The sequence below is a fragment of the Epinephelus lanceolatus genome, chromosome 6 (assembly GCF_041903045.1).
Source record: "Epinephelus lanceolatus isolate andai-2023 chromosome 6, ASM4190304v1, whole genome shotgun sequence".
In the NCBI taxonomy this organism is placed as follows: Eukaryota; Metazoa; Chordata; class Actinopteri; order Perciformes; family Serranidae; genus Epinephelus; species Epinephelus lanceolatus.
The window spans coordinates 27,092,990-27,117,187 of NC_135739.1; the positions used below are offsets into that span (position 1 = coordinate 27,092,990).

Below are 24,198 nucleotides of genomic sequence, written 5' to 3' on the forward strand. Positions count from 1 at the left end.
GGCATCAAAACTATGAATGAACACGTGGAGTTATGTACTTAACAAAAAAAGGTGAAATAACTGAAAACATGTTTTATATTCTAGTTTCTTCAAAATAGCCACCCTTTGCTCTGATTACTGCTTTGCACACTCTTGGCATTCTCTCCATGAGCTTCAAGAGGTAGTCACCTGAAATGGTTTTCCAACAGTCTTGAAGGAGTTCCCAGAGGTGTTTAGCACTTGTTGGCCCCTTTGCCTTCACTCTGCGGTCCAGCTCACCCCAAACCATCTCGATTGGGTTCAGGTCCGGTGACTGTGGAGGCCAGGTCATCTGCCGCAGCACTCCATCACTCTCCTTCTTGGTCAAATAGCCCTTACACAGCCTGGAGGTGTGTTTGGGGTCATTGTCCTGTTGAAAAATAAATGATCGTCCAACTAAACGCAAACCGGATGGGATGGCATGTCGCTGCAGGATGCTGTGGTAGCCATGCTGGTTCAGTGTGCCTTCAATTTTGAATAAATCCCCAACAGTGTCACCAGCAAAACACCCCCACACCATCACACCTCCTCCTCCATGCTTCACAGTGGGAACCAGGCATGTGGAATCCATCCGTTCACCTTTTCTGCGTCTCACAAAGACACGGCGGTTGGAACCAAAGATCTCAAATTTGGACTCATCAGACCAAAGCACAGATTTCCACTGGTCTAATGTCCATTCCTTGTGTTTCTTGGCCCAAACAAATCTCTTCTGCTTGTTGCCTCTCCTTAGCAGTGGTTTCATAGCAGCGATTTGACCATGAAGGCCTGATTGGCGCAGTCTCCTCTTAACAGTTGTTCTAGAGATGGGTCTGCTGCTAGAACTCTGTGTGGCATTCATCTGGTCTCTGATCTGAGCTGCTGTTAACTTGCCATTTCTGAGGCTGGTGACTCGGATGAACTTATCCTCAGAAGCAGAGGTGACTCTTGGTCTTCCTTTCCTGGGTCGGTCCTCATGTGTGCCAGTTTCGTTGTAGCGCTTGATGGTTTTTGCGACTCCACTTGGGGACACATTTAAAGTTTTTGCAATTTTCCGGACTGACTGACCTTCATTTCTTAAAGTAATGATGGCCACTCGTTTTTCTTTAGTTAGCTGATTGGTTCTTGCCATAATATGAATTTTAACAGTTGTCCAATAGGGCTGTCGGCTGTGTATTAACCTGACTTCTGCACAACACAACTGATGGTCCCAACCCCATTGATAAAGCAAGAAATTCCACTAATTAACCCTGATAAGGCACACCTGTGAAGTGGAAACCATTTCAGGTGACTACCTCTTGAAGCTCATGGAGAGAATGCCAAGAGTGTGCAAAGCAGTAATCAGAGCAAAGGGTGGCTATTTTGAAAAAACTAGAATATAAAACATGTTTTCAGTTATTTCACCTTTTTTTGTTAAGTACATAACTCCACGTGTTCATTCATAGTTTTGATGCCTTCAGTGAGAATCTACAATGTAAATAGTCATGAAAATAAAGAAAACGCATTGAATGAGAAGGTGTGTCCAAACTTTTGGCCTGTACTGTATGTACGTGTCTTCTATACTTTAGAGCTCTACATTACACAACTTCACCGACAGCTTCAGTGTTGATAACCTTTGCATTCAGTTGCAGCTTCTCAGTGAGCATAAACACTCGATGTGGTAATATGGTTTTAGGTTCTGGGCCTCAAAAGGCACAACAGATCTTATTCTTGAAAACAGGAGCTCATACTATAGCTATATAAGGTTTATTTATTCTTCTGAAAGTTTCACTGTGATCTCTTTCAGATTTCCTGTCTTTATTTCCCCTAATTAATCAACAGTACATGCACATTATATCATCTGCAAAATACACTAATAAAACTCACTGTTTTTCAGTACAGTAAATATGTGTATGCTACACTGGGAGTTTCCTGTTACTGGAAATAGTATCCATCATGTTTGTTTTTTATGTCTACACAGAAGTCTTTGACAAACAATTTTAGCAAGCAAGTTTATCAAAACTAAAAATGTGTGTGAAATTGTCCATCGTCCATCCATGCCATCCATTAGCTATACCCGCTTATCCTTTTAGATGGTTGCCCCAGGCTGGAACCAATCCCAGCTCGATACTGGTGTCAGTACAGTTGATAACACTGAACCTACCCTTTCAGTTATGTTGCACAGTGTTGTCACGATACTGGAATTTGCAACTCTGATACATCACCTTGAAAAATATTCATATTCGATGAGATTTTTGACACCGTAGGAAAAAATTTTAATTAAAAAAATACTTAACAAGGCTATAACATGACAACGACGCCTTTCATTTTCTTAGTTAGTAGCAGACAACAGCAGAATGACTGAAGTCAATTATCAAAATTTCTTCTTGTGTTAGTGCACATGTTCAAAACCCTCTGAGACTGTCACCTATTCAAAATACAATAAAGTACAAGTACAAAACAGAAAGAGGTGCTGCAGAAGCCTGTCTGCAACCACAGCAAATGAGATAAGTGACAAAAAGAAAGCACTGTGAGTGACAGGAGGCGGGGCTGCAGAGGCACTGCAGCGGAGCTTGTGTCAACTCATTGTCAGAGAGAAGAGAGAGTGTGAAAGTAGTATATTTTTATATTATATATTTTTGAGTGATTTAATTCTCCATTTAATGGATAATAATTAATAATAATTTAGTAATGTGCAGCTGAACAGAGATGGTGGTCGTGGCTGTCTTAAAGACCAGGCAACACTTTGTAAGCACATGTATGAGTTGCACTCACTACAGTGAATTAGTGCCACCAGAGAATCTAAATAAAGACTTACACCACCTTGTGGAGAAATCCTTGATCTGAGTGCAGAGACTTCCAACCATGCAGTCTGCAGGATTTTGTTCCTGCTGGTTGTCATTGTGGCTGATTTGGTTAACATCCTTCAAACCAGTCAGGTGGAGTTTATCATGGAGTTGCTTTAGTCAGGACAAAAAATGCCTCAGAGTGTACAACAACATCTGTGAGGTCACCAATTAAAACAAAGAATCACACTGAAAACTTTTCCAGTTATAGTTTGTGCTGCTTTTACATACAGTCCTGTGATACTCGTCTGACTTGTGGCAATGTGACCTGCGGTTGCCACTTAGTTCTTTATTGTATTTATATCTTCCTGAAGGATTAAAGTCATGCTGCTTCTCCTGCGCCTCCCACAAAACACACAACCTGCAGTTGCAGCTGACCAGAATTAGTCATTTCAGAGGGTAGTGTCTCTTCATCTGGTTGTTTTTGGCTTTAATCTTTATTTGTCCAAGATAAGATGACCAAGCATGCTTCAGGATTTCCAACGACACCCACATTTACATTCACTGTGTCCAAACTCTTTTATCTAAGACATCGTAGAACGTTGATATTTAGCCAATATGTGTGTAAAGTCAGTGTACTGCTGATTCAGTCTGCTGAAGAGAGTCTGACTCTCCAGCAGAGGTCGCTCTGCACCTGGAAACTACTGTGAATTTACACACAGGAGCAAAACAAACATTTTTATACAGACCCACTCTGAGCACGACCACAGACACAAGGCAAGGCAAGAGGGCAAGGCACTAAATACAACAGTAAACAACCAAAAACAGCAAGAATTCCAAAGGGTCAATATCTCTACAGCTATTATATTTCTTGTGTGATTCTTAAACTTCACTGAAGTGTGAAAGATGAAATGTTTCAACGCTCTGTCTGACAGACCACACCTCATCTCGCGCCCAATCCCAAACAAACATCCTCCACATCCAAACTGCCGGAGCAAAACTGACTCCAAACCTCGCTCAACTGTTTTTTTCCACTGCTGGTAAAACACAACAACTAATATGGCAACATGACCTCAAAGTACCAACAGCAGTTCTCTGGTGGAACAATCAATATGGATTTTGGGACGGGTGGCTTTGGCGGGGTGTTTGCATGTGTGTGAGAGTGTATACACGAACAATGAGAAACACATGTCACATTCACGTGTTATGTGCAGCCAGGCTGGCGGGGCTGAGGAACTATTCCAGGCTCGGGGGTTTTATTTTGGGGGTCTGTTGTGTTATTGTTGCTCCCCCCGCCCTTATCACTCTTGCTCTGGTTGGACTCAGCTGTGGCCGTACGGGGTCAGAGACAAGTCTCTCACTGGGAATTCACTGTTTGACTGTATGATAAGGTGGGACCGACAGGGGACTGCGTAGGCTGTCTCAGTTAGATTTATCTGATATTCACACAGCTTGAAAAGACATTGACTATTTTACATTTACCACTTCTGTCATGTGTTATCAGGAGCATTCACTTTACTGGGGAAGTCACTTTGAAAACTTGCCAAGTCATGATGTAGTAACATTGCCAAATTCCCCTACTTTCCCTCACCCTTTAGTACATCAATCTATTTGGTTGACAGATATGCCAAGTTTCTAGATAAGATTTTCACCTGATGTTGTACATCTTAAAATAAATACCTGACTCCAAAACTTCCATCCATTATTAAAGTTTTCAAAACAGGTTAAAGGGCAGAGAACAAAAAGGGGAGTAACCTGCAGGACACATACGCTCGCAACAAGAGAGAGGAATATGTCACACAGTATCATTTCATAACTGAGATAGTCTACTTTCAACAGGTCAGACAGTAATATTCAGGTGAATGATGATGACGACAGAGGATGAAGGCTGCATACAGACAGAGAGAGCAACAGTGTGGAGACAGAGAGGGAGAACAGCTCAGCTCCTTGGTGTGTCCGCGGTGCCAAATGCAAACCGCAAGCAGAGAGTGGAGACAGCCAGGGAGGTACCTCCGGAGGAAAGAAGCCAGGGAACAAATGTGTCCTTACAGTTTGTCCCGTATTGCGGATCAGACTTGGACACAGTGTGTGAGGTTTCCGTGCCTATTATTTTTGTTTTTTTTTCCTTTGGATGACGGATTTAAACACATATGAAATAAACAGACCCAGTTTTTAAAGGCCTTTTGTTGGCAAGAATGGGAACAGTGACATTCCTGAATATAGCAGAAACAAACAACCACAATCACAATTTAGGGCCAGTGAAAATAACAAAAAATGCTTCAAGCCCACTAAAAGTATTTTTGGTATAGAGCTGCACTTTACATCAGAAATGCTCCATGTATATAGGTTAAGTTTATATTTCTATTCCCGAAATCTACAGTCAAAGATGTTACTAGCGACATGTACAGCAAAGTCCGCTTCTGTACCAAGGACAGTTTTGTCATTCATGTTATAATTCTTAGTTTTGCTCTTCTTTAACTGTATGGTTTTTGCTGTGGGTGATGGAACTAAAGGTGTGGCATGTGTTTGTGGTCATGCTAGGATGCGGTATGGGAGGCCCAGTCAACCACTGACCCAGCAGGAGAGTGAAGAACTGGGTGGTTCCCACCAATCCCAGCTCAGGAACAGGCATGAACACAAGCAAAAACAAAAAACAGAACACAGCAAAACCTGGGGCGGGTATTGTTTAAAGAAATTAGAGTACCAGTACCAATACCAGTACCCTCACAGTGATACTGGTACAATGCGAATACTTCATTTGATACCCATTATGTGAAAGCATAGAGTTGTGTAAAATGCTACCAGACGCCACAGCACACCACAGACTGTATGGACCGTGGCTGCTGCCATAGTGGGCCAATTACATGTCGCATTACATTAAAGAACGCTTTAAACACACACAATTGTTTTCTAGATCTGGGTACAAAAACGATTAAATGCAGGTATGGTTTGACTGGAGAAGTTTTGATACTTCTTGGTACTGGGTTGTTTCGGTCAATACCTCAAAAGGTATTGAGTACTGATACCCAGCCTTATCAGAAAGTATAAAAACCCATTTAGAAATGTATGCAAGGGGAACATGCATGTGCTTATAACTTCACACACACACACACACACACACACACACACACAAAAGACAGCGTGTTTGTCGTCAGTGTAATGAGTATGACTCAGTCCCTCGATGTACATCAGCAACAACAGGCGGGGCTATCTCTCCCCCTAAAACCCTCCCTCTGCTCACAGACTGGCAACTCACACACACACACACACACACTCATACACACCCACAGTGTCAGAGAATGCATTTACAAATCGAGGCACATGCAACACTTATTAATATGTAAACTCTGCGGCATTAGCATCTGCTTTTAAACTGCCTGAATACAAACACCTTCAGATGGTCCAACACTCACGTCAGTGTTAAGTGTTCAGTCAGCAGCATTAGTCTCAGGGTCATCAAACTCTGGAAGACCTTATACAAAAACAGGAAGTCTGTTGAATGACACTTGCCACAAACAAAACTCGCTTCCTCTCAGAAGCTGTTGGGTAAAATGCCAACAAATAAAAAAATACAGTTTAACAACCACTAAGCCCCACACTGGCCCCAGTTCTCAGGCAGCTGAGTGACACACATCCCACTATATCAGCCTATACAACATGTTCTACTGTACAGACTTCCATCAGCATTGTCTATGAAATACTCATTATGAAATTTCCTGTTTGGAACATTTCCCCATCAGATCATCTTAAGTTTCTCTGATGAACAAATCCAAGTTTGTTAATTATAAACCCAGTTTATCCTTTTCTATCTTAACAGACCAACTAACTACAGATGACTGATCAATGAAATTTCCTAGAATACTGTGCAGATGAAGAAAACTATAGTGATATTCCACTGTGTTCTGGTCTACTTTTTTATTCTGCACCACCACCAAAACTTGATATGTTGCAACTGGTGATTTTTCACTTTCAGACAACGGATTACATTTTATCTGTAAGTTTTTGTAAGTAACAATCACTCCAAGTCTGTGAGTCATGTGTGCAGCTGTACTCTACAGCGTGTATGGACACTCCCTCACATGAATATGAGCGCTGAGAGGATGCAGGATGCATAGTTTTAGGAACATACCCCAAACACGAGTGTCTCCGACCGTGTCCGAAACCAGTCGGCGCCCCTTTCCTTGAAAATCGTAGGTCCTTGTTCATTGTTCCTCGAGCTCCTGACACATAAAAGACACTCTGGGCTGTGAAGGAAATAACCGGCACATCTGAACCAAGCCTCTTGTGGATTATTGAACTTTACACCTCAGTCTGTTATCTCTCTCCCATGAACCACCGGGTGGTTCTGGATTGACTCCATGAGGGTTTGTGCTGTGATAATCCAAAATGCAGGAAGACTCCAGGTGAGAAATGAAAACAAAACGGACACAGTCAGATTGAGGATTGATCTGATTAATCCCTAGTACCTCAAGATACAGAAGAGAAAAAAAAACATTGAGGAATGTGTCAGAGTTCTTCCTCTTTAGTCCCAGGCAAGACTCAACAAGGCTGACTAGAGTGTAATATTCAATTAGTCTCTCCAGAAGGAAGAAGCAGAAAAGGCTGTTGTAAGTGTAGACTGAGCTACACAGGACTTTCCACAGCTGTCTCTGCACTCTCAGTGATTCCTTGCTGTAAATACTCAACCTAATCCCAGACGTGACATTGACTTCATTCCTGAAAGGGTCTTTAGTAGCACAGCTCCAAATGGTATAGAAGATCTGTAGAGAAGTCTACAAACTTTCAAAGCAGCTTTGTTATTCTGCTTCTGTCAGTCACTCACTCTGTTATGCAGGAAAGGGGAAGGGCTGAGCTGCTGCTGAGAGCAATATTACTGCAGGGTAGCGTCAGCGAGGGTTGACCTCTTCCTTTAGCAGTGTGAGAGCATGCAGAGTCCCCTGAGGTCGCTGAGGACAGCCCACTGAGTCCCCTAGAGCTGTCAAGGAGTAGGTTTTGTATAGGATATCCAACACAAAGATGAATATGCAAGGGTTCCGCTTAAAAGTTTTGTTGTTAAGTATAAGTTAAGCTTTCTAAGCTTTGAGAGACTGAAAATACTTCTACATTTAGACAGTTACAGAGAAATGTTTTTGTGAGTCCTAACTTGAAAATGGGAGATCTGATTCTAAAGCATGGCTGGCGGGTGGTTTTGTGTCTGGCAGAGCTAGCTTGGCTCAGCCTTCATTGACACGTGAGATCAACGGGCCGCCTGACCCAACACCCTCCTTCTGCTGCCCTGCAGCTACATAATTACAGGGGGATATTGTTAGAGTTGGTGCCAGGCAGGGTGGGAGGGGTAGGGTACCAAACAAACACAATCTCACATTAACAAAAAGTGTAGAGTTTTACAGTCACATGATGGTATAAATTTGGGCTGCTGCTGACATTTATTTTCATTATAGATTAATCCGCAGATTATTTTTTCACTAATCAATTCCATGTTTAGTCTACGAAATGACAAAAAGAAATCGTTTTATAATGATAAATGACAAAGAGAAGCAACAAATCTTCTTATTTGAGGCACTGGAATCAGAGAATGCTGGGCTTAAATATACAGCAGCCTGACGAAAAAACTACCTGTAATGACAGAAACTATCTCATTCTTTCATTAGCCCTAACTGCTTATCCTATTAGATGTCGCAGCAGGGCTGGAGCCTATCCCAGCTGACACTGGGCGAAAGGCGGGGTACACCCTGGACAGATTGCCAGACTATTGCAGGGCTGACACAAAGCGGCCGACAACCATTCACACTTACATTCCTACCTACGGCCAATTTAGAGTCACAAATTAACCTAGCCTGTATATCTTTGGACTGCAGGAGGAAGCTGGAGTACCCCAAGAAAACCCACTCTGACATGGGGGAAGCATGCAAACTCCACCCCAAGGTTCGAACCCCCCCACCCCGGGTTCAGACCAGGAACCTTCTTGCTGTGAGTCAACAACGCTAACCACTGCATCAACTGTGTCACCGAGAAACTATCTTTGGGAAAAATGTATTTGATGTACACTTTGAGTGTTTAGTTTGACCCATGTCGCATCCACTAACACGGAGAGGGCAGGCTTTATGACCTGTACTGCAACGAGCCACCAGGGGTCGATTGAGATGTGCCGGCTTCACTTTTGGGGAGCTGTCATGTCGTCCACCTTAACATACAGTCTATGATTTTTGCTTAAGGATTAATCGAAAGTCAGTTATCATCAAATTACAAGAATCAGCATCAACATCTCAGCTTTGGTCTACATGTACATGTTTTAAAGATACATTTTAAAAATATGGATGGAAAAACTGAATACTTAAAGGTATACTGGATTATTGGTTACTGTTAGCAAACATGCTCCCCAACAAAAGTGAAAGTAAAAGTAAAAGAGTACTTCATTTGAAACCCATAAAGCGATTGGAGTGGCCTGTAGCACAGCCATGTTTGAACCTTTGGTGGCACGCTGAAGTGCCAACACCCTCAACTTCACCACAGACTGTACAGATTGCAGCTTATACTGCAAGAGAGTGAGCTCCATACTGGGACAGATGTTGAACTGACCATTTAAAGTAGTTAAAGTAGAGCGCCTCTGGAGATGGCAGCAACAGAAAGTTTGCTGATCCAGCAGGGAGTCTAGACCAACCCAACTCCCTGCTGGATCCCGGTGCAAAGAAGATCAAATAAGGTTGTCATTTGACTTGGGAAGTTGTGATACTGCTTCTTATTGTATTACTTTGGTTGATATCTCAAAGGTAACGATACCGTGCCCTAGTACACACACACACACACACACACACACACACACACACACACACACACAAACGACAGGTTATAAAGATCGCTGGGACTCAACAGGGTGATGTTACTTTAAAAACTTATGAGAAAGGAAAATCAGAAAGGAAAAACCTAACTACTACTTTAAGAATCTGCCACAGTCAGAGAGATAGTTGAGGAGGAGTGTGAAAATAAATTTCACTTCTCTGCACTCATTGACTTTTCACACATTATATAAAGTAAGTCAGAAGCTACAGTATTAGATGGTGCTTCAGCCAATAGACTATTGGCTCAGAGGTGAGATTACACCCCTGCCATACACACACACCCACATCTCTCATCTGAAACCCAACAACAGATTCCTAGCAATAATGTTTTAACCTACAGTAAACAGCTGTGAAATCTCACCAGTACCAGGCTGTGAAAACATTATAAGCTTGAAGTCAAGTCTTTGAAATAATTGTTAAAATAAAGAAAAAAGATCTTCATGTGCCATTGCAGAGGAAATATTTATATTTTCATTCTAGACATGTTTATGGATTTCCGAAGCAAATGCAAACCTCAGGACAAAATTCTGATAACTTTTTAATTGTGCCATATTTTCCATTTCCACATGGCTTGCAGCTGAGAGGACTGGCCACTGGCAGCAGTGAGGGTAGAGCTTGTGTTTCAAACTGCTAACACTTAAGGTTTCAAACATCTTAAACAGCTTTATATGGAGGGACACTTGTTACGTGGCAACAGTCAAAGCCACCACAACCACTTCCCTGAGCACTACGTGAACACTGTGACCTAAAAAGAGGATGCTGTATAGACATACATGATTATCTTCCAAATGTGGTATAACTTGTGCGTCATGTGAACAGTCTAAAGTAACTTATAAGAACAATAAACTGAAGTAATACTAGAATAAATAACAGATGTTTGAGCCTGGTGTAACACCCTAAAACTAAACAATTTATTGTAAAGTAATCTAAGCACATTTAGATGTGCCCTACCCTTCAGTAGTGCCTTGATCGACCAAAGCCTTGTGGGGGATTTTATGTTTATATTACTCATGAATTTCTATTATTTCATATTCCCTTTTTTATTTACTTACACATTGCAACTGAAACACTGGCTCAACTGTTTCACTGTGCACATAAAAATAGTTCTATAGAGATTTTGCAGTGCTTACAGTATTTATTGCGGGGTCTAAATCACACACAAATGCATTACAGGTGCACCATAAATTAAGTTTGCCTGATTTCTTGCTGGCCCAAATGTTTAAGACACTGACCATATTATCACCTGCACCCCTGAATGTACCCTCTGTACAATCACCTCCCTACTGTTCTGAGTCAAATATCGGCAAAATTGCCAAAAAAAAAAGTTTTCTTGGCTTGAGTTTTGCAGGGAATTAAACTCACAATTTCATCCAAGGATACTGGATCCAGGCATTGAGATAATAGGATAAATATGAAAACATAAAAACCCTGAACAGCCTACAGGTATCTGCTTTCACGGTGTATGGTAGAGGCACCCATAGGTTTCATGTTTACCTGATTAAATAAACCAGTTTGCACAATATGTTCTTGTGAAAATTTATATTTTTGAGTGTAATTATATTTTTTGACTATGAATTTTACACAAACATTACAGCCGTTCCTCCGGTCGTCAGTCTTCTTTATTGCACTTCACTTCCCAGCAAGATTTCCAGTTATAATATAATAGCTTAATTTTACTCTTTGACACACCTGGTAAGATTTGGTTAACTTTAATTACTTTTCTCTGACATCCGGCTGTGAGTTAGCTTTTCTCATCACAGTTTAATAAGAAAGTGTTGGTTGAACAGCTTGAACATTAGCTGGATTAATGAAGAGTAACGAGAGGAAGCAGAGGTGCGTGTGGTGTCTGTGGTATATGCTCTATGCATGTAACCAAACTAATTCTAATGCAAATGCCACACCTTATCATACTGTAATATCAATACTCCTCTGGGTTTTCAAAGGTTTATTAAATCTTTGTTTTCCCCTGTTAGCTTTAATTTCATTTGTATATGAAACTGACAATGAGAAGGTTCGATTAAAACCACAGGAATAAAACCAAGACTACTGTTGTAAACAGCATGTAGCCACATGAAAGAGTCCCCCACAGCCTCATGGTGACAGCATGTAATATCAAATGACTTAGGACAACATTGTTGAGATAACTGTGGGAAACGCTATTGTTTGACAGTATTAAAGTCCTCTTCAGATGAAACAGCTATCTGTAAGAGCGGCAATTACTCAGATCATCATGCAGCATTGCGATTCTACGAAAAAAAAGCCTAAAATGTTTTTAAAGCTTATTAAATCATGTTCTACAAGTAATTCAATTTAACAGTTTCTCAAAAACATCACTTACAGACTTCTAAACTTGCATGGCTCAAATTATACCCTTTGCTGTGTGTTAACGGACAAGTCTGAAGAATGAGGGCTTCCGATAGCAGAGTGATTTTCTTTTCCATGCAGCTTTCTCTGCGTTTCCTCAAATGACATACAGGTCACGGTTGTGCACATGGAAAATCTATTTCATTCGTCACTACCCACAAGAACTGCTTTTTCTCGCACTGCCATGGTTAGTTTCTATTTTAGAAATCAGAAAAGTCACGCTGATATCTATACTTAACATTCTCCTCTGAAACGGCTAATGATCTCCCTACATACCCGAGGTCTGCTGATATGTTTAAACATTTATGTTACAAGGGACATGAAAATACCAAACATGCATTGTCGCAACAACATTAATTCAGCTCAATCTGATCTGACGTAAAAGAGACACATGACGCCTGTTTGAGTCATGAGGAACAAATGGCACAGCATTAAGCGTCAGCCTTGGGTTTACTGTGGTGAGGTGTCCGTAATCCGTCTGAACTCAGCTTTGTCTCTGCTACACAGAAACTCGGGTCAGAGAAAAGCAGTCCAGTTCTATAGGATCCTTTCTCGTCACCATTTGACCTATGCCAGGCCTCCATGAAGGCAGCGCTGAACACCTTAGGCACAAAACAAGACGCTCTCTTTCATTGCAAGAACAATGAGGTCCATTGAGATGACACCGGCCCGACGTCACCAAAATCATGATTCCCTACAGTTACCTTCCCATCAGACAATGGGCCTTTTTTTTGCCACAGCTAACCCATGACACACATTTTGATGATGTGAAAAAGCAGCTTTTGTAATACTGAGACATGCCCTTGTATCTATTAACCCCGTGAAACAACTTGAGTTTATTCAGGTTCAGCAGGGTCCCTGTCCTGTAAATCCTGACCACTCAACATCCATGCCAAAGGCTTTTCATTTTTAATACTACCTGGGTGTGTGTGCCAAGGTGAAGCGCCTCTGCAGGGCGATGCTGCGATTCATGAGGAGCTTGCGGAACAGCAGAGGAGAGTGTCGGGGGGAGTTTCGAGGAGAGTTGCAGGGGGACATCCTTGGGGATCCACAGGGTGATCCAGACGTTGACTGCGGTTTCAACTTGGTGGGCTGAGTGCTGCTGTGTGGGAAGGAACCAGCCTCCCCAGAGCTTTCCCAGAGTGTCTCACTCATGGTGCCGTTTAAAGGTTAAACGATACCTGGTCTCTTATGCGAATCTCTTGTGCAGCCCTTGCAGTCCTGACAGGTATTCCAGGTCGTCCATCTCAAAGCAGCAGCGTTCGTCAAAGAGATTCATGAAATACCTCTCAAGTCTGTCTTGCAATGATGCACCACATACTAAGACACACTTGTGGGAGTCTCTGAATTCTTCAGATCCACTTTTCCTTGACGGCTTGAGAATCTTATTACCTTTCACAACAGAGCTATGTGCAAGCACTGTTGATGGACACGGACACGAGTGCAGGAGTGAGCCCTCCCCTCAGCAGTAAGCTCTGTTTACATAGCACTGAGCCCTGCCTAAATATGGCCAGGCCTGAATTATAGCGTTGTTAGCTTGTACCAAGGGTGAGCTAGCTGTGACCAGCATTCCCTTCATGCAGGAGTAAACTGGCAACCACCAAGCACGCCAGTTTACATCTGTGTCCTTCCTCAGCTCATCAGGGCACAAACATTAAGCAGTGATTACAGCTCTGCCTGTGTGGACACATGCCAGAGCTGCGTTGCGTTGAGAGGCTGCAGCCTGGTTATGTTTTTATTATGCCGGTCAGCAGGGCTCCACTCTGTCTAAAAACAGAGCCCGCTTGAGATAAAAGATAACAGGAACCCCGGAAATGTCACTGAAACTTTATGTCTTATCTCAAGTGAATAGTGCTTTCCCAACGGGGGTGAGGGGAGATGGAAAAAGAGATCAAGTTTCATCTTTGACCTACAGACAGCCAGTGACCCAAACCTCCTCTACCCAAAACAAAACCTTGTGATTTCAGCCAAAATACACAAACTAAAGTCCTAAATCTGCTTGTACCTAAACATTTCCCTTGATAAGTAGCATGCTGTAAATACAAGTTGCTCCTAAATTACACAAGTCAGTTCATTAATACTCCGTAAGCGTGCCTCACATGTACCTTACAATGCATTCCCCGTCTGTTTATCACATACACAGGTTCACACTATGTTCAGTATCAGGGGTTCACAGATCAGAAGAGTTACCAGTGGCTATCTGTCTGTCTGTCTGTCTGTCTGTCTGTCAGGATTCAGCTGCATATGGGTGACAGGACTATTTTGGCCTGATGCTTATCATTAATGTGCTTAAGATGGTACCAGACAAAAGCAAGTATGACCTTTATACTGGAATATTTTTACTCCAATTGTGATCTGAGAACAGAGCTGGTTAAGCCAACACATTTCTGTCTTAGTTTTATAACTCCTGCATTGGAAAACAGGTCTAGACAATTGGTCAGTGAAACATACAAAGGATTTTGAATCTCTTTCACCGCTTTATCCATTATTCAAAGTGTTTTGAAAATTTATTTATTAAATTTAAATTAAATTTATTTTAACTGAATTTTATTATGTAACAAAATGTAAAAAAAAGGTTCAAATGGTACTTTTAACAGCAGGCACACTATCTTTAACTAGTGTAAACCATGCATCCAGGGCTTCACACATCAGCCATGGACTTTATAACGCTCTTGGTGTAGTATCTAACCAGAAGGTCCGAAGATGGTCAGCATGAACATAGTTCTGCCGGACCAGTGTTATCTTTAGGTGGTTTGCCATGGATACAACTTGCTCATTGTTGAATCATCACACCTGCCCCTGTGAACAAGAGCCCATCGAGCCCTCAGCAGTCCAGCAAAAAGCCCACTCATGTTTGGATTCGAAAGACAAAAGGTTGCCAATGGTTGGCTTTGTGTCAGGATTCTGCTGCATATGGCTGATAGGAGTATTTTGGCCTGATGCTTAGCACTGGTGTGCCTAAGATGGTAGCAGACAAAAGCAAATACTGGAATATTTTCACTCTGATTGTGATCTGAGAACAAAGCTGGTTAAATCAACACATATCTGTCTCAATGTAATAACTCCCTCATCAGAAAATAGATCAAGACAATGTGACTGTGAAACATACACAGGATTTTTAATCTCTTTCATTAGTTCAGGCATTATTCAAAGAGTTAAAAGTGCTTTACACAAGATCCTTTCTTCTTTTTTCACCTCTTTTTAGCCTTCTTTGTCATCAAGACATTCATTGTTGCACCATCTCTGCACTGCAATTATCAGAGATAATCTGCCAATCAAACAGTGTGACTACAATGCCTTAATGCTGAGGTTTTATGTTGAAGTCGTCTGGGTTTCTGTTGGTAGTGCTTTTCCTTTTGTTTATTCAATCACAGCTAAAAGCGCAATGTTTAGAACAGCAAATGGTATAGGTTTAATCAGTGTTATCATGTGCCATATGGTGCTGAGCAATGTGATCAATACTTAAGGGAGCAGTGTGTAAGATTGAGGGTGATTTAATGGCATGGAGTGGTGAGGACTGCAGATTGTAACCAGCTGAGAGTTCTCCTGGTTAGAATTCCTTTAGTGTTCATGGTTCAGGAGGTTTTTACCAGGAACTGAATTATTCGCAGAGGTCTCCTCTCCAAAGCAAACAAAACAGGTGATTAAAACCAGTAAAGACACTGAATTAAAGCAGTTTCACATCAAAAGGAGTCAGTGTTTTTCAATGCTTTCGTTGCAAAGAGGCTGCAAACTACAGTGCAAATGTCCTTATCTTGGCTCAGTGTTTTGTTTTATCTGTTCTGGCAATCTCCGTAGACAAAGACCCACTTCCTATGTAGATATAAACCACTCATTCTAAGGTAACAAAAACATTTTGATTCTTATTTTCAGGTACTTATTACATATCTGTTATATTACATTCCATTTCTGCCCATATATACACTTAAATCCTACACACTGGACCTTCAAAACCCACAATGTACGCCTTTTAATTGCGTCTGTAAAGTATCTAAAGAGCATTCACATCTTTATGGCAAATCATAAAATGATTCCAACATTCATATTCATAACTATGTCACTCTGCATCCATTTTAACGAAGCATTAAAAGTAGTGAGAGAGGAGGGCTCTTGAGCCTGAGGGGCCCACTGCCAAAGTACTGATTTAACTCGGGAGGGGTCAGGGGGGGTCACTGCAATGAGCTCACTAACAAAAACACAGCTGTTGTATGAAGAGCCGCCAAATGTGACCAGCAGATGGGGCCCACGCACAAATATATATCAAGCACACTTAGGCAGACAAATACACTAATATGAGCCAGATGACATAAACTCAGGATAACAAAATGTCAAATCATCCTATGGGGATTTGACTTGGAGAAGTCCAACTTTAGATCATCAGTTAATTTTTTTTCCAAGGCACCACACAGCATCCAAATGACTTCAGATTTCTTTGCTGTCCTTGTACAAACATATAAGGAAATTCAGGTGCACTCAAGGACCGGGCTTGGGTAATAAATAGTGATAAAATAGCAATAAAAATAAATGCTTCCATTCCACTCACAATCTACACACACACACACTTGTACATACACTTCATATGCAGTTAAAATGGGATTTAAAAAAGTGCTCATGCATATTCTTTGCACTTAAAATAAGTTATGTATCTCCACAATACGAGGCCCCAGTGCTTTCTCAACCTCTAACCCTGGAAACACTCCACATCATCTCTAACACAGTCTACCATTACGCCTGTGACTGAATACGGCTGGTTGAGTGGGATTTGATAATTAAAAACACAAAAAATTGTAGACCGTGTGGGCAGAGTCAATCAAACTGCTGCCATCATGAGTCAATGGGGAGAAAAACGAGGAGCTGAATCCTGTGTCTTTTCTTTAAGCGACTAAGGATACATGGAACTATTTATTCGGCTGACTCACATACCCTTCCTCCTCCCACCGCCGACACAAGATCAAACACACACAAGCACACAAGCAGTGCTGGTTGCGCCGAGACATACACACACAGATCAACTTGCGTTAGATACCTGAAAAGCGTGCCGCTGCTTTATCCATTAAGCTCCATTATCTGTAGGTGTAACTGCATCATACTGTCTCTCTCATGCTCAGCCAAGGACTTTTAATAAAAAGGGATGGAAACAACCTAACTACATAAATACAATTTCATTTGAGCGAAATGCTTCTCACTTCCTGAGCCAGCAGCAGCTCCGATTAAAATCTCTCAAGGCTGTCTTTTTAATAAAAAAGAGATTTCCTCTAAAAGTGGGCGTGCGTGTGATTTTAGCTTTCATAATGAATGACCCTTCAGGTGCTTTGTGGCGATGCGGTGAAGGAGATGAAAAGGAGAAGGGAGATTTGGGGTTACTTGGGTGTATGCAGATCTAGAAATAGGCAACAACACAGAAACAATAAGTGTTTCTAAGAACCAAACTGTATCTGATACAGATGTAACAAAAAAAGATTAAAGATTACACCTGCACCTTTTTTTGTAGATTTCCACTGATTCTCAGGATATTTTAAACCATGTTAAATGAGTAAGGCACGGGGTGTGGTCAGCAGTGAGCTTGGTGTAGAAATCAAGATGACTACTTCTGCTGTGTTTGAGGTCCAGGTGCGACAGACACCGAAATGAAACCCCTGCAGCGTCATGTGACACAGCCGGTGTTCGTTGCACTTAGGCTGCTTTAGGCAAATCACCAGCATGTCTTTGCCAAGGAAGGAGCAATGATGTTTAGCCCGCCTGTGGCTCCTCATCAGCTCCAACAGTGCAGAGAGAGGGTTGGGTATAAGACGAGGACAGTGTGTCCGTGTTGCTTCACTGTTGTGGGGTATGTGAACAGAAACACACCGAACATGCTAATGCACATTCAGTAGCATCACCCAGATGATCCTATCACCAGGATGACAAATGCTGGGATGCTTTCAATGGTTAAATATAGCCAAGGTGGAACTAAGGCACATTTTTTTTTAGTTATTATTATTATCATTATTATGTGCTTTGGGGCATTTTCAGTTTTTGGAATAAGAGATGCTTTTCAGTTTTATAGCCTGTTACTGCATATTGCTACTTGGTTTTACTGCATGTCACTAATTCAGCTTCTTCTCCGGAACCTTTGTTCTCCACTGTCTTGCAGGTTCCCTCATATCGCAGCTAGGTCTGAATCATGTGTCGTGGTTACACTGCTGCCGTGGTCCTGTCTGATTCCTCCTACTACTGCAATTATTATTAGTCATATTTATACACATATGATTATTATTATGTGGGCGGCACGGTGGGGTCGTGGTTAGCACTGTTGCCTCACAGCAAGAGGGTTCCTGGTTCATGGTCTGTGCAGAGTTTGCATGTTCTCCCCGTGTCAGCGTGGGTTTTCTCTGGGTACTCCTCCCACAAACCAAAAACATGCAAGTTAATTGATGACTCTAAATTGCCCGTAGGTGTGAATGTGAGTGTGAATAGTTGTCTGTCTCTATATATCCTGTCCAGGGTGTACCACAGCCTCTGGCCCAACAACAACTGGGATAGGCTCCAGCCCCCCACGACCCCCAACAGAATAAGCAATTACAGAAAATGAATGAGTTTTTCAGTTTTATAGCCTGTTGTGATTTGTTGCATTTTGAGAAAGTGTTTGTACACTACGTAAATTATATTTATAATGAAAATAATTCACCAAAGTTGCCAGGTGGTAAAATGTTCCTTCAGCCCTCAGCAGGAGGATTTTATCTGTCTTTGACTCTCACACAACTTTGAAATAACTTTAAAGAGACATATTCTTCTACATGTGTTTTTTTTTTTTTTTCAGGCTGTGCAATACTCCCACTGAAACATGACTTCTGTAACACCCCTGATATTTATATTGTTTTTTAAGAAAAAACAGTTCTTGCATACACAGCAGACAAACTGTTTTATAACGTATCATAGCTGAGTTGTTTACTTTGTAATGATTCTGTCATCTGTAAGTGCAGCTCAGACTAAATACAGTACTGTGTGTGTAGGCAGCTTTATGACTGATGACAGTTCATCAAGGTGACTGACAAAATGACAATTTGAAAGGGAAGGAGGGCTGAATAACTCATACTTTCACTCCGTCAAGAAGAAAAATCACATATTTCAACTCAGGAGAATAACTTGATTTCAGCATCCTGCAAAAAAAAAAAAAAAAAAAAGACAAGAAAAGAAAAAGATTTTCAGCACAACCATCAAATTCAGCCTATTCACTCTAAAGATTTATCAACAGTATTAGGTATTAATGTTTTCTCCAAAGCAGGATTTCATTACCAGTGGCATTTGAAAACTCTTAACATTCATCACTGGGCATGTTTCTAAAAAGGGAGGGATGAGGAAAATACACAAATATTTTTAGACACTGTGTCTCAGTTAAAGGGCATCCATAAGAGCTGGAACACTATGTAAAATTGTACACGCGCACACACACACACACACACACACACACACACACACACACAAAGATTATTATGTAGAGTATATTAAAACAAATATCAGTTTTGTTCCTTTAAAATATGCTTTCTACCTGCTTAAAAAAATAAAGACAACAATACTTCTCAGCGATAATGTGAGTAAGATTTGGTTATTCATTGTTCAGATAATGATGACTTAATTGGTGGCCTGGTGCTGCTTTAAATAACATCCTTCAGCTAAAGATGGCAGGTTTTCTCTCGCTGCCTCTGTCGCCTCTCTTTGGAGAACAATGTGCAACACCCAATATGAGGTTTCATCAACATTAACCCAGGTAAACAACAATTAGCCTTTTACAGCCATGAGCTTCAGGATATCTCCTGTAATCCAATGTTATGAAATCAGTTTGAAAAAATAGATTACTTTCCGGCTTCTCTACCCTGTCACCGGCTCTCAGCCACAAGCCCCTTTGTTTCAAGCCAGGATGTAAATCATTAAAAACAGGTCATAAATACATACTTTCCTTTACATTTTTCAAGGCAAAATGATTCACTAAAGAAGAATGGCACTGAAGTAAATAGTGCCTTGTTGGCAACGACTTAATGCCAAAAATTTGGTACGCAGGTGAGTATTTGCAGCAGCAGAACAGCTCGTGTGGGAGGCAAAATAAATATGACCCCATCCTGTTATCAGCCTTAACCTCTGTATGAGGGAAGTGCAATTAGCTCGCCACACAGTACTCACATGCACTAAGATGCACGCACAGCCAGACTGTCTACCACAACAACAAACAGAGATGCTCGGATTAAGACACACACAGAGGGAGTGTGACTTTACATAGTGAACAAAGTAAATCTTTACAGTTTTTAACAGTTGTTTGCTACTTTATTAATGCTCTGAAACTATACAGAGCTCCTCTTAGCACAGCGGAGTGAGTTATTGATTTGTTTTGTGCTACAGAGGAAGAAGCAATCTCAGTGTTTGGCTACTACACGTTAAATACTTGTTAGTAAGATCAATTACTTGTATTTAGGCGTTCCTGGTGTTTTTTTAGTGTAAGAAAATACATATATAAATTATCACTAGACTTATACTAATCAGCACATTATTTTTCACAAAATTATAATGCAGAAATGTGACTATTTATTCCATCTATTGTGTGTAATAACAGCGGTCTTTCCATAATTTTGGTGTTCTCAGGATTTGAGATGAATCTGCTAGTAATCTACATAAATATGCCTGCTAAATGCCTAAAAAGGGGAACAACATAAGATCAGGTTACAGAGCGAGGAGTGATGCACAGAGCGGCGATAAGCTTGTCCAGATGGAATCACCGAGTCCCAGCAAGCTCCAGGGGGAAGAGGAGCCAGGAACATGAAGAGGCTCATTCTGGACAACTTCCTCTGGAAAAGGCCGAGAGCTGGGATCAAAGCCATTATCCATGGTATACAGACTCTCACCAGGCACTCAGCACATTCCCACTGATCGAACGACTACAGGTCACACCCCCATTGATATCTGTCGGTGTCTTTGTTCAAAGGTGACATCTTTGCTTTTAATAGCTGGTTGTGGTGCACCGACTAAGCTTTGCAGTATGGTCTCTAACAGCCTGATTGGAAATCACCAGAATCTTAACATTAAACACTAAAAAATATGTCCAGAACTTATTACTCACTGCAGGCTTCCTTTTCTTTTTCAGACCGTCTTTCATACCTCAATCTCATCACTATCATTTTTAGATTAATGTCATACATATTGAGCTAAATATATTTGAATCAAGGATTAGTCATTCATTAAATTAGGATAGTTGCTGCTTAAGGTTGTCGTTTATTCAAAATGACTCATTCATTATGTTTTGCTGTCAGCATTCAGTGTTGACAAGCAATTATGATGTTAGTGATGATAATAAAATACCAACAAAAAGACACAACGCTGATTATGTTTGGCGTCAGTACAGCAGTAATCGAAACAAAGTCCTTCTACCGCCTCACAGTATTTCCTAATGAAGGTTGAGTGAGCTCTGAGGACAAATCAACAAAGAGCTGACATTATACTTTACTTTCACTACTATAAAAGTAGTCTGACGGCATTTTTATATACCAGTTTTCAAACCAACATGAGACTGAGGTCAAAACTGAAAGTACAACAGGAAAAAACTTGTAAAAACACTTTATGCTAAGGGTTGATAGTTCATTTGCCTGGGAACCAGATCAATCTGTAAGCTAATGTTTTATTTGTTCTGCAATATGCGTCTGTTCCCCTGCCAGTTTTGACAGATTTCCAGCAACTTGAGATCTGATGGGCCAATCACAACTGTTTATCTAAAATGAAGTGTGCTTGACTGTACGATGACTGTAAAAAGGAGCACCTTGGAGGCATTTTCATAGATCAACAAGTCAATAAAAAAGGTTCTGGCCTTTCCTCTTGTCTTAAATATTTTTAGTAGAGTGAGTAAAAACGCTTTTTAGCTTCAATTCTGATGGCAAAAACGGGAACACTCGTTCACAGACATATTGGGCTCTAGTTTCGCAGATCGGGCGCAGCGGAGGCGCAGCGCACCTGCGCTTCGCCAACTGGGTGTGGCCAGGCGGATTTTGTAAGTTTGGCACACTGTGGGCCCTGGTGCAGCTACTCCTCTTTCCCACCTCCATCCCTCCTACCGGCGCAAGTCGGAAAGAGGGAGGAGAGAAGGTGTGGAGTGGGTTTTACACACATCACACCAATCAAATGAGCCCCTCTCCTCTCCCTTAAATGCACCGCGTGAAGGCGTAATGAGAGTTTACTCAATTCGCCATGGCAGAAGAGAGCAGCAGCGTCAGACGGCCAAACTCCTCCCAGGAGGAAACTGATGTTTTGGTCCGGGAGGTCCAAGCTCACAGTGTCCAAATATACGGAACTGCAAGCAGACCTCCACGGGCTGATGATGCAAAGGTAGCCTGGGAGGAGGTCATCACAATTGTAAATCAATGTTGTGTTTCTCTTGTGCGCGCTCATTCTCTCTCGCAGTCTCACTCTCTCTTTCTTTTCTTTTGACTTTTCTAAGATGACAGATGCTGAATATATATTCCCTATCTGATGCTGTGGCTGTTTGTGGTTGGCTGAGAGGAATGTGAACTCATTAGTTTGCAGCTGTGTTAATCAAATCAGGTTGGGTTTCCATTACACGTGCCAAACGGTGCCAATCCCCTTTGATCTGACATCAGATGTGACGGGACAGTCGATATAGAGATACATTTATGTGCTGATTGCAGATAGTTGCATTGAATAGTGGTTTTGTGGCTATTTATTGCATTGTTAATGTGCCTGATATTCTAGAAACCTGCCTGTGAGGTTTTGGTGACGTGTGTGCACTGTCCGCCGGTCAGCCAAACCTACACCGGCTGCGCTCCCCCTGCGCTGACAGTAGACCTGGTTTCAGATGGCGAGCTTTTAGCGCACCTTCAGCGAAGCCTTTTGGCACGAAACTGTCACTGCGCCAAGCTGGATCTGTCGACACCTCCCCCTGCTGCACCGCCACACCCATCTCAGCGCACCTCGGTCTGCCAAACTACCAAACTGCGCACGCCTCAGGTTGCGCTGCTCGAAACTAGCTCTGCGCGGGGTTCGCCACCCTGCGCCACCTGCGCTGCGCCGGGAAACTAGAGCCCATTGTTGCAACACCATCACAGCTTATCTTGGCACACTGTGGTGGGTTGTTTGTCCATTGCTCAGCTACATCATGTTGCATTCACTCTAATTGGCTGTGGGTCTATCCAATTGTGTCCAGAGGCATTATGTTCAACACCAGTTGATAACAGCCCGGGGAATTTAAAATGAACTGAGAGGTTCCAGACAAATTTGCATTTTTCTGATCTGGTCTGGCGAAGTCCATGACACTTATAGCAATATATGCAAAGTGCAGACAACATGCATGGGCAAAAAGGAACCATGGTCCAAAGTTGAAATTTGTCAACAAAAACAAAGTTGAGTTTTAATAACTCTACATAAAGGCTTAACTGTCTGTGCCACTACGGCTGAAACAATAGCTTCTTTGCATATGACATCATACATCTGTATGCTGTCCAGATCGAGGGCAGGCATCTCAAGGCAAAGACCACCAGCACTGCACAAATTCTTATGATTTGCACTGTTCATGGCTGTTCCAATCGATCAAACTGGGAAAAAACATCCCAAAAAATAGTAGGACATAAAGGGGAGAAATAAAAACAAAAACTCACTGAGAACAGCAGCAGGTGTGCAACAAAGACCTCTGTCTTAAGCCTGGAGGAGTGGATTCAACTAATGTCAAACGTTAACAATAAAGCATTGTGTTAAACATGCCTCAAGTTAGATGCAATTACAATGTGCTGTTACAGCGTCTCCAGGTTTTTAGTCACGACCCAGATTTTTAGCTGTGTTTCATCAGACCTCTAGGAACGGTTGAGCCAGAACATAGTTGCTTAAGTTAGCTAGTAACATTAGCCTGATGCATCCATGCAACCTTAAAGAGTTGAAATATAAAACACAGTTATACTAGCACATTAATTCATCCGGCCAAAAACAAGACAACATTCGTTACAGTCATGGTCCCAACTACACACAAAATAGTTACACTTTCATCGGCTCACTGTGTAACATTAGTAACGTTAGGAGGTCTGGAGGATGTGGTAATATGCAACAACAATCTTGTCCACACTGGGCAAATCCATCAAGTCGTGGGAAAATCACTTTTTTTCATTTTGTATGGATCACATGCAACAAGATTAAATTTTTTGACAATACCTGCTGCCTGTAGATCATCCAGCCACTTTCCTCTATTTCAAATTCATGCAGTATATGAATTT

The 24,198-nt window shown here is 41.6% G+C and overlaps 1 protein-coding gene and 1 long non-coding RNA gene across 7 annotated transcripts in view; one reads left to right on the forward strand and one right to left on the reverse strand.

Annotated features, from left to right (window-relative positions):
* pde4cb (phosphodiesterase 4C, cAMP-specific b) overlaps positions 1-24,198 on the reverse strand; it is a 131,565-nt gene that overhangs the window by 42,918 nt on the left and 64,449 nt on the right. For 2 of the 6 annotated variants that reach the window (XM_033621126.2, XM_033621124.2), the window contains exon 1: positions 12,882-14,041. The exons of 3 other annotated variants lie outside the window; for them this stretch is intronic. In XM_033621126.2, coding sequence (XP_033477017.2) covers positions 12,882-13,117 — 236 coding nt within the window. In that variant the 5' untranslated portion in view covers positions 13,118-14,041. Of the gene's footprint in view, positions 1-6,888; positions 7,020-12,881; positions 14,042-24,198 lie in introns of those variants that run through there. One more of the 6 variants, XM_033621129.2, reaches the window with a different exon arrangement.
* On the forward strand, positions 7,024-19,830 carry LOC144463676 (uncharacterized). The gene is made up of 3 exons (XR_013491718.1): positions 7,024-7,162; positions 8,618-8,729; positions 18,096-19,830. It is a non-coding gene; the product is annotated as an uncharacterized LOC144463676 (long non-coding RNA).